This window comes from Fusarium vanettenii (assembly GCF_000151355.1).
Source record: "Fusarium vanettenii 77-13-4 unplaced genomic scaffold NECHAsca_101_unmapped, whole genome shotgun sequence".
In the NCBI taxonomy this organism is placed as follows: domain Eukaryota; kingdom Fungi; phylum Ascomycota; class Sordariomycetes; order Hypocreales; family Nectriaceae; genus Fusarium; species Fusarium vanettenii.
In genome coordinates this window covers 16,205-32,980 of record NW_003315788.1, presented here as the reverse complement: position 1 = coordinate 32,980, position 16,776 = coordinate 16,205, and the positions used below count along the sequence as shown (strand labels likewise).

At 46.1% G+C, this 16,776-nt stretch overlaps 4 protein-coding genes across 4 annotated transcripts; 2 read left to right on the top strand and 2 right to left on the bottom strand.

Moving 5' to 3' along the window:
- Window positions 1-1,265: 1,265 nt before the first annotated feature.
- On the top strand, window positions 1,266-2,092 carry NECHADRAFT_89158 (uncharacterized protein; the record flags this gene model as incomplete). Its single annotated transcript, XM_003039434.1, has 4 exons — window positions 1,266-1,553; window positions 1,613-1,798; window positions 1,850-1,929; window positions 1,999-2,092. 4 exons carry the CDS (start codon window positions 1,266-1,268, stop codon window positions 2,090-2,092), a joined length of 648 nt encoding a protein of 215 aa, XP_003039480.1.
- Window positions 2,093-11,659: 9,567 nt separating this feature from the next.
- On the top strand, window positions 11,660-14,225 carry NECHADRAFT_89157 (uncharacterized protein; the record flags this gene model as incomplete). Its single annotated transcript, XM_003039433.1, has 2 exons — window positions 11,660-11,872; window positions 12,162-14,225. The coding sequence occupies 2 exons, from the start codon at window positions 11,660-11,662 to the stop codon at window positions 14,223-14,225; spliced, it is 2,277 nt and encodes a 758-aa protein (XP_003039479.1).
- Window positions 14,226-14,679: 454 nt separating this feature from the next.
- NECHADRAFT_19784 (uncharacterized protein) lies at window positions 14,680-14,943 on the bottom strand (the record flags this gene model as incomplete). The annotated part of the gene is made up of 1 exon (XM_003039430.1): window positions 14,680-14,943. A coding segment is annotated over one exon (264 nt), but the record flags the coding sequence as incomplete, so codon positions are not given.
- Window positions 14,944-16,153: 1,210 nt separating this feature from the next.
- On the bottom strand, window positions 16,154-16,336 carry NECHADRAFT_56114 (uncharacterized protein; the record flags this gene model as incomplete). Its single annotated transcript, XM_003039429.1, has 1 exon — window positions 16,154-16,336. A coding segment is annotated over one exon (183 nt), but the record flags the coding sequence as incomplete, so codon positions are not given.
- Between the last annotated feature and the right edge of the window lie 440 nt (window positions 16,337-16,776).

The following is a 16,776-nucleotide window of genomic DNA, read 5'->3' as shown; positions in this document are numbered from 1 at the left end:
AGACGCTAACGAACTTAGTCGCTTTAGGGTTTAGGTGTTCTGGCCAACACCGTCCGCCAAGCTCGGCGCTTGACAGCCGGGCTTTCCGGGGCAGCATGCTGCTTTCACTAGGACTATAATACCTTGTCACTAGCTGTTTTAGATTGGACCATCGTTCCCTTGAGTTTACTCTGTCTTCTGGGAATTTTATCGTTCGAGACCACCTGCTTGAGATTCTAGTTTAACAGCCACCCTAATCACTGCTAAATGAGAGCGCGACGCGTAAGCTTCCCAACAGTCCAGCCTAACTCGCTGCGGCCGCCATCAGATCACCCCAGGGCCCCGAGAGGTTTTCGCTCGTCGGACAATATTGTGGGCGGTCGATGACTGGGATAAGAATAGAGCGTATGAGAGGATGCGGAGTTCTTAGAGCATGCAAAGATGGGGAGATAGTTTTTGGCCGCCGTTAACGCAACAGGACCGAATCTCCAAAGGGCATGGTGGGTTTTACCCCTCCAAAGGAAAAGGTGAGGAGGCGTCGGCCTTGCAGTCCCGGCCCGGAGCCAGACTCAATCTTGGGCGCTTGATTTCTCTTTATCTTGGGCAGCCGCGTCAACACTCTAGCTTTCCAGCTCCCACGGGGATCGCCGGACTAGAGGCCCCCACAAGTAATACATGACATCGTCTATATCCTGCAGGGAGATATAATACTTGCCAGAATCTTGATGTTACATGTTGATTGTCAGTTCAAGCTAAACTCTTGGAGTCCGCCCTACAATGTGAGTGAGACAAGATTGGTGATGATTCCCTCGGTGTATCGGGGTTTGTTCTTCTACAGTTGCGGTCTAGCCGTGACTGCCGCTGCGTAAAGTTGCTCGCGGTAATTTTCTTAGCGTTGCCCTTCATGTCGGAGGCGATAACACTAAAAAAGACGACCTGCGTCGGAGACAACACAGGTGCCATCCAAGTGCGAAGCATAAAGTTTCTACTTGGAAGACTGTAGAAGACGGTGCGACGCCAATGTCAGGCGCCAACCTTCAACAAGCCTTTGGATCACGGTGACGTTGCTCAAAGTTAAAGAACATCGCCCTCTTTACGGGCCAAGCGGGAGCACCGGATTATACAAAGGTATTGGCCTTCATGGTCTACTTATATTAGGTATTCGTGGTTAAAGAAATAACACTCTGCTGTTTCGTCTCGAGTCGAACAAATCCTTGGTATCAACCATCAACCAATTACTTGACTACTTACAACCCATTATTAAGGAGCTTTTGCTTCATCCAAGGATGGCGAGTAGTGGAACTGGGCACAAGGTCGCCTCCGTAATCCTGCGATTTCTGGAACTCGCGTGCGGTGCGATCGTACTGGGTCTCCTTGGCCGGTTCTGCTACCTAGTCGATGAGGCTACCAATGTCAGTGTCGATGGACGAATTATCTACGCTATGGTCGTCGCGGGCATTACTATCGTCTATTCAATATTGGTCTTCGCACCATTTGATATTCTTTTCATGAGCTTTCCATTCGACTTCGTCCTCTTTATCATGTGGCTGGTCGCGTTTTGCTTGCTCGAAACGGTGAGACCCCTCTGCTGCTCTCTTGTGGACAGGAACCCAATAATTTTGCGTCATGATAGAGAACAAGAAGCCACATCTGCAGTGCAGGGTGGTACTACAACTATTGGGGCTATTATTGGGGACGCTTCTGGAGGGTTGGGCCGGTGGGCAGGGTCAACATCAATGGAGCCGGATGTTCGCAGTGGCGGACTGTTATCGCCTTTTCGATCATCGCCTGGGTTCTTTTTATCATCAGTAGTATTCTAGTAAGGCACCGCATCCTGTGAACTGGTGACCAGATGCTAATCAGGAAACAGGGCATATACGTCTTTACCAACTATATCGAGGTCAAAGAGACAGTGAACTCGGCCAAGCAGCAGATGAGAAAATTGTCGCAGTGAGTAGAATCAAGGCCTAAAACCAACATAGCACTTGCTAAAATTTGTATCTTCTGAATGTTTAGCAGCAACTATCCTGCCAATGGCCAGAATCGGGAATCTACTGCCACCAGAGCCGCGGAGGAGGGAGTCCGCCCCATACAACCTCGGTCGGAGGTGTAATCGACGTTTCATCAATATCCATATCGATAACCAGTGCCTCAAACCGCTATGTTAGGTCCCTTCAGGCTTATGGTATTTGTTTCGGGATATTTTTCCTTTTAAACTTATTAGCTACCTTAGCTATTAATATAACTTAGTTATACTTAATACCTTTAGGTATATTTTTATTATATATATTAAGTATTTTTATTAATATCTTTAAAATACTTCGAACACCCGTTAAGTTGCCAAGGCAAGGGGCTTAACGGCTGAATATTCAGCCCGAAGGGTAAATACCGTCTACCTACTATTAAACTCTTCTGGGAGGCCCCCTTTCGACTATGGCGATAACCAGCTATTAGAACCACTTTAAACCTATAGTAAGGGAGTTAACTAATAGACATAGGGGTCCCTCTACCACTTCCTTCCAGGCCTAATCAACTATATACCATATATCGAGTTCCCCCTTTTCTATAGCTTATAGGAAAACGTTATTTAGTTAATATACCGTGGTGGATATGGCGGATCGATTAGCTGCTGAGCCTGACGGCGTTGTTGGTCAGCAAGGCGCATCTTTATCCCTATGTTATAGTGAGCTATAATCGCAATACATAGGAAACGCAGGCGTATAAACCTTCCGTGGGCGTATGGTTATAGAGGTTCTGATGGTCGAATGGCGCCTCGAGGAGTAGGCCTTGCAACGAGGTAACTCGTGATATTATAATATAACTAATACCGGCCTAGAAGTCGCGTATAGTAAGGTTAGTAACTATCTAATCCTTCGTTAGGCTCTGGCATTTATGAATAGTGATGGTAAATACTACGATTAGGGGAAACTAGGTGCGAGAGTAAGTCTCATTGCCTACTAGGAAATCACGCGTGACGGGAAGGATAAGTATGATTTTCCTGCCCTCGTTAGTTATTAGATACGGCGGTCTATCATAGTTATTAAAATCTACTATAATAATGTCCGGGGGATCTTACCACGGGTTAGCGCCTTTATTCCAAGCGATATTATATATTATACCCTGGGCGCTATTAACTAGGCCAGCTAGTTACTATAAATTAGTTATGAGTATTACCTTGGCGCCTCTAGTAATAGCAAACTTATTAGATAGATTACTAGCGTTATTGCTTACCGCCTGCCCCGCGCCTTTGCCCTAGTTCTTTGCCTCTACCTATATTGCCGGGGCATTAAGGTATACTATATGCTTATAATTATATTCGTTAATGCGGGCCTTTATAGAATATACCCGCATAGCGGCCTTAAATCTATTAACCTCGCTCTATATTAGCTTAGCCTATACTTAACTACTAAGGAGGTCCTAGGAGGGTATAGATAACTTAACTTCACGTAGTTCTTATAAGGCCTGACGGAACCGGGCCTAGTTATTACTAGTCTGGCGCTATACCGTGGTTAGGAAGACGGTGCGGTTAAATAGCCGGTAGGCCACCTGTCCTCTCCTTTCTAACAAAGATAGGCTAGTGCTAGCGGTTAAATATAGCGGCTTTTGTCGGATGGGTGGTAGCTAGAAGAAATCGCCCATAAGCAAGACGCTTATACTACTAAAGAACTTAAGGCTACGCTATGGAAAGGCCTGTCGCAGGCGAGAATCAATTCGCCCGAGCTGCTTAAGTCCTAGTATGCTCTTTTTATCGATGACGAGGTACCTGACGTGCCGTAGGCGGGACTAAAGGGCAATAGCGTTAGCTAGGCGAAGGTTAGTAAAGGCACCGCCTACTAGGAGATGGAGTAGCGAATGTATAGTATTGCCTTATATTTGGTTACTCGTAACGCCTGTTAGCGCTACGCGGTAAATAGGGCTAGGATTAGGTAGGGTAGCCGCCTAAAGGTGGGAGGAAAGTACCTTAATAAGGAAGGACTTGCCTATGCTACCGCCGCCGTTAATGTAGAGAAGGATTTAAGTAGGATTTTACGCCTAGAAGTAACCTATAAAGGTATTATATACTAATTACTATTGCGGGTTAAGCTAGTTATGCTAATTAGGGCCAAGGACCTCTATATCGTTGGCTATAGGGTTACTAGCGATAAGGTCTTTCTAGTAGCTGTCTCGAAACTCTGGATAAGTGCCCATATGCCGTGTCTAGTCGTAATTAATATTAATATCGCGGCGGCTAAGTAGGTTAAGACCTTCCTAGGTAAGGGGGTTATTAGGTAAAAGGGCGGCGAGACGGATCTAATCTTCGTTATTAAATTCCTCCTCTACTGGCAGAGCCTCGTATTAATCCTCTTAAGGTTATAATCGAACCTCTTTTGGCCGGCTATAATGGTTATTACTATGACTGTGGTGCTGCTAATAATAGGAGAAGGCCTAAGCGTGAGAATTAAAACGATAGCTATTAAACATAAGGAGCTTATTATGCCGATGATATAGGTGGTTTAATGTTAGCTTTACGCGGTAGTAATCTAGCCACTATTAGCCTTCTGGATTAGCCTAATAGCGAGGAAAGTAGACCAATATACGCGGCCTACTATTGACGTTACCTGGCTGCTATTGCTTCCACTTAGAAGGGTCCCTAGAGTGGAAATTCTAGTATTTAAGAAAGGAAACATAGGTCAGGTCCTCTAGGGATTCGGGGCGTTAATAGTACTTTTCGTAGATGTTCGGCGCCTCGTTAACCTTATCGGCGTTAATCCGTAAAGAGCGGGAATATATATTAGGATTATAGCAATTAATATGTAAGTAGGTTCGTGAGCCCTCTTGTAATAGTAGACCGAGGAGCAAGTGGCTAACCTCTTGCTTCGAGTAGTCTCGCTTAGTAACTAGCTAATTTAGGAGCTTTAACGTAAAGGAAATTAGCGGGTTATGGTCCTTAACCCGGGGCATTAAGGCCTTCCTAATCTGGGCAAAAGACTTACTCTTCTTCTCCGACTTAGAGCAGTATTTAGCTGCGTAATCGATTACCTGCTATAGGCTCGTATAGGGTAAGATATCTGTATTGGCTAGCCACGCAACGGTAAGTAAGCGGTTATAGTGGTTTATCTGGTTATCGTTCTGCTCGCCCCTAAAGCTCTAGTGCTTAGAATGAGGAACCTTTTTAAGGGAGGCTAGTAGGCGCTGCGCGTGAGGAAATCCAAAGTGGCACTCTACCTGCTTAGTATGCTTGCTGAGCTATATATAGTAGTTGTTACAGCGATAGCGCTGCACGCGGTTTACTACTATCGATAGGAACTAGACGGTAAGGGGATATTCCAATAGATTACTAATTAAGGGATTCCCTTCCCTAGGTGCCTATACCCTTTGAGGCTCTAGGTTAATAGCGGATACGTGATATCCCTAGATTCGGGCAAATCGCTCCTAGGACTAGCTATTATTAGGATCTAAGTCCGGGTAGCTACTTAGCTAATATAGGCCATAATGGTGATTAGAACCCCTGCCCTGCTACTCATAGCGACCCTAAAAGTCCGTTAGGTTGAACTTCTGCCTTAGGATAATAGTCCTAAAGAGCGTATATCGCTTATAGAAGTAATAAGTAGTAATGTGGGCGTTATCTCGCAGTAGTTGCCGGGATAGAGCCATTTGCGCCGCCTTAGGAGCTACTTTCTACTCTTGGAATCGAGGTATATGACGATATAGGGACTCCTAGTAGTAATTAGCTGTACTTACTGTAACGAAAAGGCTAGGCCTGCCTAGATTATAGGCATATGCCTCTAATTCCTTCCTTTGCTTATATTAATATAGACGGGTGCCCCTGATTATGGCCGCTTGGCGCGTGATCGATTGGATTAGGGCCTGAGCCTCTGGCTCGTTAGGCTTAGCCATCGCTTCCTCTATGTCAGTGCGCGTAAGGGGTTGATGGCGGCCTTCGTGTTGCTTGACTGAGTAGTTGCTTCGCTTTCTGACCTGCGCACGTAATAGCGTATTAAGGGCGATAAAAGGCTATGTCTTATGGCGGGCAAAACGTCCGTCTTGCTATCTTATCGCATAGGCAAGGTAGTCCTAGTATATGATACTCCGTAGGCGAGGCTCTATAAAGTCGGCCTTGCCATCGGGGTAGAGGGTAGGGAACGCGAGCGTTAATAGCGGCTAGGAATGGTTAAATTCGTTAATAAGAGTCCTGCGAATGGAAGGTAGTGGCATCTAGTGTTAAGCCTACGCGTTAAGCGGTATATACTTAAGATCGGCTATACGCTTAGGGTCAAGGGTACTATAAAGTAATTAGGACTATAGGGCGTTTAATTCGGTATCTATAACCTGCAAATCAGGGATCGCCGATACATCTGTATCTACTGGGTCCTCTTCTATATCCTCCTTAATAGGACCTTGGGGGGCCTCGCCGTTAGGTATGTTAGCCACTTGGTTAGCAATGGAAGCAACTATGCTGCCGTTAAGAGAAAGCCGTTATAAGTGATCCTGCCTCATAATAATATCGCGATAGCCCGGGTGGTAGCGCTATAGGTAATGCAGCTAGGTCAATAGGCATAAGCGGCATACCCGGAAATCGCGAGCAAACTGCTGCTAGAAGTAAGGGTCGCCCTCTATATTAAGAGGCCGTAAGAGCATAATATCTAGCTCTTTAGGTAGGACCGGGAGCTCTTTAAATAGCCTACTAATATTACAAAGGAAGTGGATAATATAGCCGCGGTATTTATACTAAGAGCCACGTACCTATAGGACCTTTATATATACGTGAACCCTAGTAATCAATATCTCCTTAACTATCGTTAAGCTAGGTAGATTACTAGGGACTTCCCTAAAGTTAAGGTTATTCGCAGCGCTAAAGAAGTAGGGCTCATTAGCGGTTCTCTCCCTATCTCGATTAATGTAGCGGCTATAGACTCCTAAGCTATTTTTCTTTATATCAAACTAATGCTCCCGGCAGCAAATATAACTATGCATCTTATTATTATTTAGGGCAATATAGAACTCCCGCATAAGCGCCTAATCCTCCTCACTAAGGGCAAGCAAATTAAGGTCCCCTATAAAAGGTAGATTAACTATCTAATTAAACTATCGTTCTTAAAGCTATAGCCGTGGCCGTCGGTTTACGATGCCTTGACGTATATAGCGGCCGCGGCGATAACCCTATGGCAATAATGAAGTAGTGGTAGGGAATAATTCCTGTGGCATAGGCGTGCCTAGCATAATAGGAGCCGTTGTGGCCGTATCACTAGGAATCGGCGTGCCTAGAATTACTCTTGGCGGGCTTAAGGTAGGAGGGATAGGGAGGGCTCCTTCTGCTGCGCTTAGGGTAGATAGGCCTAGTAGAGGTCTAGGTAATCCCTAGAGGACGGGCGCTAGACCACGGAATATAGTAGGCGTTACAGGGGGTTATAAGCTATTAATAGATATAAGCGCTTATATGTTTCGCCGTAGAGGCATTAATTAAGCCTAAGAATTAGTCCTCTTCGTCGTTCTACGCGGCGATAGCCTTAAGGCGATATTCCGCATAGCGGTAATAGCGGCTCGGGATTCGGCTACTCGCTCCTTTTAGCGTGCCCTATAGCTACTATATTATCTCGTAAGCCTCGCAGGGTCCTTAATGCTTTGAAACTCGACCTCGGGTAGGTCTTACTTATAAGTATGGCAGTTCTAAACTGCCTAGGGTATATTATTCTCTATCCGGCTATATATATTATTATCCGCCTCTTACCTATATAGACGACTGGGTAGGTATCGCTTGGGTAGCGAGGGTTTGCTTAGATATACCGTAGCGTAATAGATCTCGATATAGGAGGTTATCTATAGGGTGTTTTAATTAGGTTCGAATGATTAGGGAAGGAGGGGATACTTTACCGCTCGACCGGAGGTAGGTAATATGTGAGCCGAGATATCGTTAGTAACCTCGTAAGGTTTAGTAGATAATAGTTTTGACGGGAAAGGGAAAGCAGATGCTATGTCGGTGCTTTGGCTAGAATCGCGCTTAGAGGCCGGAGTTGATTAAAAGATAACCTTAAAGCTCCTAGAGAGCTTACCAAAAGCGTTACCTAGTTAACGATCACGGGCTTTCCTATATAGTGGCGTCGTTAGCGTTAACAACTAACTAATTTAAGCACGAGTTAAGTATAGACTATGCTAACTAGCTAATCAGAAAAGGTTTTATGCTCTTTTTTTCTGACTAAGTAAAATGCCCTTCGGGCTGAATAAATATTAATTAAGAAATTATTAATTAATTTAAAATAATTTATAAAATAATAAAAATAAAATTAATTAATAATATATTATTATATTCCCTTTATATATCTCTTAATAAATAAAGAAATATAAAGCTTAATATAACTAAAAGGCTTAATATAACTTGAGGGATAATAAAATATAAAGAGAGATAAAATAAGAGCGATAAATAAGATATAAATTAGGGAGGAGTAAAGATAATAATAGTATTTTATCTTAAGTAAAGGCAAAGGTATAGCGATAAAGGAATAAATAGTATTATATGCGAGTAATATAAGTAGGAGAATATAGTAGGCATATAGGACTAGAAGGAGTCTATTAACATAGCTTATTGCTGGTTTCTCGTAAGAGAAGATGGCTAACGATAGGAGGCCTTTCATGACAATAGTCATTCCATCGGAAATGGTTTTATTTTTGAGCGGGAGCTCATAATACTTTTCGGCGTCATAGCCGGACATGATCTTGGTTAGGATGACCTCTTGGTGTACCGTAGGATCTCGAGAAATTCGGACACTTTAGCGTCGCCATAAAACTCCGTATCAGCCAATTAACCAATAGTAACTCGACGGTTTGGAGGTTAAAAAGTGGAAAAGTGGAGGAGCTAGAGCGTCCGAATTTCTCGAGATCCTACGGTATATGGTCATTTCCAAAGTGTGACGAGACGGGGGTTGAGTGAGAAGAGTAAGACGGCGCCAGGCTAATGCAGCCATAGCCATACTACGTGATGTGGGTCGAGTTCAAGACAAGACCAATGGCCTGTCGACATTGAGACTTACACTGCAAAGTTAACCCGACGCGGGGCAGTGGAACATTTCATCTGTTTAGTCAGGTAGACGTTACCCAAAAGGGAATTGGTGATAACCTCACCCACGCATCCAAATGTAATCATAGACATGTAGTGTTATACATCGTCGAACGTAGTGAGACGCGCCTGAGCGAAGCGAAGGGTGAAGTCCCCCCTTATGGCCGAAGGCCAGATATAACTTTGGTTTAAGGGGGGACCACGGGACACGGGACGGGACGATCCAACGTGGACTGAGTACAGGCTTGAGCAGCTTGCTGCCTTGACTGCCCCAGTAGGTAGAGGAGATGGAACGAAGTGGAATCGGATGGATGTAAACACAGAGAGGGAGGGACGACCGGATGTGCAGTCATAAGTGGGTGGAGCGACGTAGGAGTGGAGACCCCGTTGAAGGTGGACGAGTGAGAGAGGCACGATTGAATCCGGCCACTTTGACCCTTGCACGGAGACATGGTCGAGTACAAAAGGCGCAGGGCGCCCACCACGGAGTGCAGACAGTTCTGGAACTATACTCATTGTGTGAACCAGAGGTGAGTTGAATCGATAGATTCATTTGTTTGTTCATTTACGCGTAGGCGGAAACACGAACGGGTTAGTGGGATTACGACTGGAAGGAGAGTGAGGAGACGAACGAAAGAAAGAAATGCTAAAAGCAAATAGGAGCGGAGCCATTGTCGTTAATCTGAGCCTGAGCGAAGGCTGAGCAAGGCGAAGGTGAGTTTATTTTTTATTTTATTTTATATTTTTTATTGATGTACGGAGACGGAGTCGACTACTTCCAACTGTTGTTGATATACCGGAGGGTCAATGTGTGCTGGAACACATTAACTGGCATAGGTGCAGACAAACAAGGCGTGAGTTATGGAGTCAGCAATGACGATTAGTAGACGACGACGGAATGGAGTGACCATGGCTGGAGACATGAAGATTATCTGAGCGTAGCGAGGAGAGAGGACAGGATGGACTCCCGTATATTTCCAACGGTCAAACGAGAGGGGAGTGAGCTAATTCTTTCAGATGATTATCGAAGCCGAAGGCGATACCTGAGAGGGTTGTACCAAGGATTCTTGGTATGTTGTTGTTATTTACCAACCTGAGGTTGAACGGATCTGGATTGCGGAGCGTAATAGCAGTGATGTTTTTTTCTTTGACATGTCCTTTTCTTAGGACGGAGAATCGAGAAGGTTCTTTGTAAATTTCTTATGACACTGAGGATCGGTGTCGGATTGATTGGGACTGTATGTGGGATACATGCCCTAGACCGATTAGGGATAAGAGTGAGATGGCACTAAGCTAATGCAGCCATACATACTATGCGTTTATGCAAGGCCGATGTGCGCGGATTTTGACTGCAAATTTAACCCCACGCGGGGCAGTGGAACATTTAATCAAGTGGGTGTTACCTAAAACGGAAGTGGGAATAGCTTCATCCACCCACGCATCTGTATTCATACACTCAGTCATATAAGAGCGAGCACTCATATATAACCATACGCGAGCCTCAAATCATCATCCAAAAAATCGAGACAGAGGCGAGCGAATTATTGTTGTTTGTATCTGTGCGAGCAATGTAGTAGTATAGACTTATTATTTTAAGATTTGTTTGTGTACTTAATTAATTGTAAATGGTGAACGTGAAGTGAAAATGTAATCATAGAAATATTTGTATAACCTCCCAGATGAGTGAAAGTTGGGAGTCAAGCATATAGTTAATGGTCAAGTGATAACCTGACTTGAGTGAAGAACCTAACCCCCGGAGGGATAGTCATGATTGTGTTAAGAATTACGGAGCCCGAAGGGCGACGTGCAAGAGGAGAGGGAGCGAAGCAACATCGACGAATGCTAGATAATAAATAAACATCGTGAAGAAATGAAATGATATGGAAAGATGGAACGTGAATGGAATTAAAAAGTCTAAAAGAGACCGAGCATAAGCGAGGTTAGGATCGAGTGAAACGAGAGCCAAGAAGTCGAACGAAGTGAGATTCTGATCTGCCCCAAGTTTTTTGAAAAGTGGTCGGATCTTAATTCGGACCACGTTAAGGAGTGACTTGTCACGACTGCCGAACGTAGTGAGGCTTAGAGGTCCCCCCCTACGACCGAAGGTCGTATATAACTTTGGTTTAGGGGGGACCTTGGGACACGGGACGGGACTGAAGAATGAAGGACGAGTGTTACGTAAGGTTTGAGTCGAGGCACGAGACCTTACCGCTCCCCGGTCGGTAGGCAGACGAGTTTACGAGGAATGCGGTGGATAGGTGATGGAGTGAGGGACGAATGAAATCACTGTAATATGGACGGAATGAAGGATGAAGTGGAGGACGGTTGTGGTTGGATGAAGCATAAATCCGGCCACAAAAACTGGAGTATGACGAGGGTGGGAGGAATACAAAGGGAGGGAATGCCCGCCCCAACGTAGTGCAAGTGAGCAGGCGAACTTGATCTTGTTTGAAACCATAGGTGAGTAAAATCGGCAGATTCGGTGGTTTATTTGATTGTTGGTGAGGGTACGAACATCCGCAACGAAGAGAGGACTGATAGCACTCGTAGAGTCAAGCGGACATGTACGCGCATTACTAACTTCAAACGGGAGCGGAACGCGACCGGTAGTGACGACCGGAGTGAGGGTCAGTTGAGTCCAGGAGGACGATGGAACATATTACGGTCAAGGGACCGGAGTCGAGGTCGAAGTATGAGACGGATTCTTCTTGTGTGTCAGTTTTATACTGGGAGATCCCATGGGTCGATCCGAACGATGTGAGGTTGGTTCTTCAAGGAATGATCGCCGCATTGAGGCGGAAGTATTATGTCGTTAGACACAAGCCCGAACAGGGCACCTTTGGTTTCACACAGACGGGAGGCGTGTGTATGGATTTTGGATGACCAGTGTTGCTAATAATATGGCAATAAAGTAGTAAGGCAACTTGCAGTTCGGATGGCAAGTGCATGACTGTTTTGGGTTTTGGTGTTGCTGCGGGTTTGAGCATCAGGCAGCAATGGGTCAATGCATTTCCGCCAACGGTCCCTATTCAGAGTATCATCTTCTATCCGGATGAAATAGCCCTTTTCCTGTCTACCAATCCAAATCCAGGTTTGGGGGGCGAAGTTGGGCACAATTGATGCCTAAAGGCGGCTGACTGTTTTCCTCCAGCCTGCTCTATCCACCCATGTCGGGACCTCACACTTCCAAGGATGTAACTGCTCAAATCGCCAGGCAAGTCAAATGGAGCCATCCAAAGACGACGATGGCACATCCGTCAGTGCCCTGGCCCTCTGCAAGGTCGGGCTGGGCCCTCGGCCGGGAACCAAGGCAGACAACTTTTGCACGCCGCATAACGAAGCCTTCTACTCAAAGTACGAATACTGTCCTCTGGACAGGAAGAGACCTAGTATACGTCTCCTCAAGGTTTTTCCCGAGGAAAAGACCCTCGCTCAGCATATGGTCGACTACCCTACCTGGAAAGCCAGCGGCCACGACCCAGCGCCTGTTGGCTTCTCATCAGGCAATGCCTTTTCATCGGGCAATGCCTTTTCATCCCAAGATGTCTCAATCGGAGAGAAACTCCTTGCCTGCGACATGCTTGACGGAGTGCCGCTCTCCATGTGCACAGGGCAGTACCTGACTCTCTCGTACGCAGCAGGCGATCCCAGAAACACGGCGAGGATCCTAGTCGGGGGATACATCTTCAATGCCTTCGCGCAGCTCATCCACGCCCTCAAGTGTGCTGTTCGCTACTGGCATAGGGAGAATGGTTGTCGAGACGGATACTTCTTGTTCTGGGTTGACCAAATCTGCATCAATCAGCCGGATGCTGCCGAGAGAGGCCATCAGGTCATGATGATGCGCGACATTTATTCCCGCTGCGCGACGACTCTTGTCTGCCTTTCGATCGCCGATGAAAAAAAAGCGGCTACGACGTACGTGGGTTTCGATCCGCAATCACGAGGGTTCGGGCAACCATGCGGCCCAACACAGGCCAAAACAAAGAACACTGGGTTAGGGTGGCTCACGGAGGTGCCACATCAAGGTTCTACAAGACTTGTCGACGTGTTCTGGAAGGATTGTTACAATGGAGGGCCTAGGACCGAGACTCTGGCATCCTTCGTAGCCTTTCTGCGATCCCCCTGGTGGACACGGTCGTGGGTATACCAGGAGTTTGTCTGTTCGCCCAAAGTCCACTTTGTGTCTGGAGACGATGGCGCGCCTTGGGAGAAGATATCGGCATGTCTGACCCCAGACCCTGGGTCTTGGTGCAATGTGTGGAAAAGTCGCCTCACAAGCAAGGATCACCAGGATATCGTGCGCGCCAAGGATGAACAATTTGATCAGCAACGCACGCAGCAGAGTGCCCAGGGAGGCGAGGAAGAGCCAGGGCGTGGTACGATCATTCTAAGTTTCGAAGAAGAGGTGGAAAAGAAAGTTGACTCTCTTATAAAGAAACTCACCGCCCCGGATGTGGAAAAATCGATACGCACCGTGGCGGCCATGATGAATGGCCGGTCCAAGCATGACAGTCAAGTAGGAGACTTGCGCGTTCTCCTCCGCCACGCGCGGAACTTTCAGGCCTCGGATACAAGAGACAAGATCTACGCATTCGTTGGGCTTGCGCGGGACGACTACGGCTTCAAGCCCAGCTATTCGCACGAGAACACGGCTGTAGACGTCCACTCGGACGCGGCACGAAGGATCGTCGAGATTGACCGAGATCTAAACTACGTTCTGGAGCAAGCATTTGTCGGCAGACGTGACCTGGGCTACTTTCTTCCGTCGTGGGTCCCAGACTGGAACTGCAGCGAGGACAGGGACATATTGTTGGAGCTCCAAAACCACACCGACGGCGCCAGCGAATCGCCCAGGGCCTCTGACACTGCTAGCAGCTTAGCCATTGAGAAACAGGTTCTCCATCTCCAAGAGATCGAGAACAAAGGTCTTCGTTTACGAGTAACGGGCAGACGTGTTGTGACACTCGCCCGAGGATCCCGCGAGATTTCTCCAAACTTGCAACAGTTCGAAACTGACTCGGGGCTGGTGGTTTACGCTCCCAGCACAGTGCGGCCGAAAGATGAGATATGGTCGCTTTCTGGATGCGAGTGGCTGGTGTTCTTGCGGGACGAGGGGAAGAATAAGTACTGCTTTGGTGGGTTTGTTGTTGTCCATGGGCTCGAGGAGAAGTCAACTTCTAAAGAGGCGGCGAGGGAAGTTTTTCTAATTTAAATCGAATAATTTATTTGAAGGGATATATTTTAGGTATTTATCATGAAGTTGCCTTAATATAAACTAGATATTAATATTATATGGTGATATCAAGAAAGAGCAACTATGCTCGGCAACAGCCTCGTATGGAGCCTGGCTTGGGTCCTATCTTCTCCGTCCTCAGCTGCGTAAGAAGGGCGCTGTGTTTCTTTTTGAGTCCGTCATGCAGTTGCAGGACCTTGCGGGAGGGCCTCGGCGTATGTCTGAAGGATGCTCTGCCACGTGTTTCGGTTGTCCAGTTGATCTCCCAGGATCTGATGGTCTCTTTTATGAGCCCATGTTTTCAAAGTCGACCGAAGTGGATATAGCTTTTTTTTTTTTGGCTCTGTTCCCTTGGGTCCCGTGGGTCCCTCTTCTCTCCAGCCTGTAGCCTCCTTGGCTGCTCGGTCTGCGTCTTCGTTGCCTTGGATTCCGTATGTGCCGGGACCCACCTGATTTCAACGACAAGTCCCTGTGACTGAAGCTGCCCGATCTGTTGCGTAATGCTTTTGAGCAGATACGCCCCAGACTTGCCCTCCGGTTTGGCGGTGGATCGAATTGCGGCTTGGTTGTCCGTGTGGATCAGCAACTTGCTTCTGTCGTTTCCGTTGTCCCTGTCTTCCTGCGCGATCTGGAGGGCTAAGTTGATGCCTTGAAGTTCGCCAGCGTAGACGGTAGATGTCCTCTCATCTCCCATGTATGCGCTCCGAGTTTCTTATGAGGTGGTACAGACTGCTGCAGCTCCGATGTGGCCATTGATGCCACTCCCGTCCGTATACCAAGGTAAAGGCATTCTTCAGGCTAGGACCACTCTCACCAAATTCGCAATTTAGTGCCGATGGAGCAGGTGCCTCGCGGCGTGGGATGTCCCTGATGAGGCATATAGAGCTAAATAACTCTTCTTTTCATAGCAGAGTCTACTAACCCAGTACCGTTACTCTAGACTAACTTCTTTGGCTAAAAAGAGAACGATTACAGTAAGCAGTATCAGAGGCCAAAGTTTAATATAAGAATTAAGGGTAAGGACAAAGAAGATAATTCCAAATATAAAGGCGACAGTAGACTCGACAATGCCAAGTCCGCAAAAAATTCTCTTATTTATCGCCGGCTTTTTGCCAGCTCCCACTCCGCGTATCTTCCTAAAGTTGGTATAGGTTTTAGGGAGTCCGCTCAGAATATGAGCGATCATCTAGGCATCGTTATATTATATGAGATAAATTTCACACGGGCCAGGTCGCATTTAAGTTCGCGATACTTATTAAGGTAATACTCCGTTGCGGTCTAAATTCGCGCTATATCGATATATCAATAACTCTTTGATCTTTATGTCGACGACCCTTTTGTGACGATGCCTCTTATTGGCACCCACAGCTCATTTTCAGCAGTGCTAGATAGTCTCCCAGTCGATATTAAATTCTTATTGTGGAAAATCTATCTCGTCTGGCGTGGCATCGGGCGTAGCGGGCGCGGCCTCAGGACCGTCATCAACTAGGGTTGGAGGTGGATGGGATGTTAGAGACTGCGATATAGATAGCACGGGCTTAAAGTCCTACTAGAAGACATAATATCGCGGGTATAAATGCGCATATACGGAGCACGACGCGAAAGTTGCAAGGACAATGGTTTCAGGCTAGGATAGGATTTTATTTCGCTCGCGGGGAAAAATAGGGCCTCTGCGCTAAGCTGCTTACGTTTCTAATAGCCGCTTCCATCCTTAGCTGAAGCCCTATAATTTTAATATCGCTACCTATTAAGGGATTAGTAGTTAAGCTTACTAGAAGAATATTTATTTGCCTAATAGTATGGATATGCTTTAATTAGAGTTAATTCTGAATGTCTTTAGAATATTATAAACTTCCTGTTTATATTTCCTTTTATAACCCCCGTAGTAGCTTCTCTATCTGCGCCTATTAGTCGGGGTTAAAAAGATTCGGGTTATGATCCTTTTTTCCTATCTTAACTGCATAATCTAACGGTGTCTTCCTATGTGAATCACGAAGCCCTGTAGATAACCGTATTTCGTCGCAAAGGAAATGTAGAATATTTGCCGTTAGATTGCCCTTGATAGTACTATAATGAAGGGTAGTTCGCCCTTATTTATCCTTAGCCCTTAAATCCACACCCTAGCTTGCTAGGGTTTGGAGTATACTTATAGAAACTCTGCGGGATCTAGCGGCTAGGTGCGCTAAATCTAAACCTTCTTCCGTCTCGAAAGCTGGGTTTGCACTATACTTAAACATAAGGCGCACTACTTCTGGGTTATTATCGCCTGCATAGAGGATAAACGCGCTAAGGTATTTAGCTATCGGCGATATTCCTGTATTATTAAGGTTATTAATGCTAGCTAATTATTTTAGGAGATAGTCGACTATAGTAATGTTAATCTTAATGTTGCTTAGTAAATAATGTAATATATTCTCTCTATGGTTGTCTTTCGATTTTAGGAATGCTTCTAGAGACGTATCTGGCATATGGTTTACTACGCTTAGTATTATTCCTAGATGCCTATTTTATGCCGCGTAATGTAGAGCAT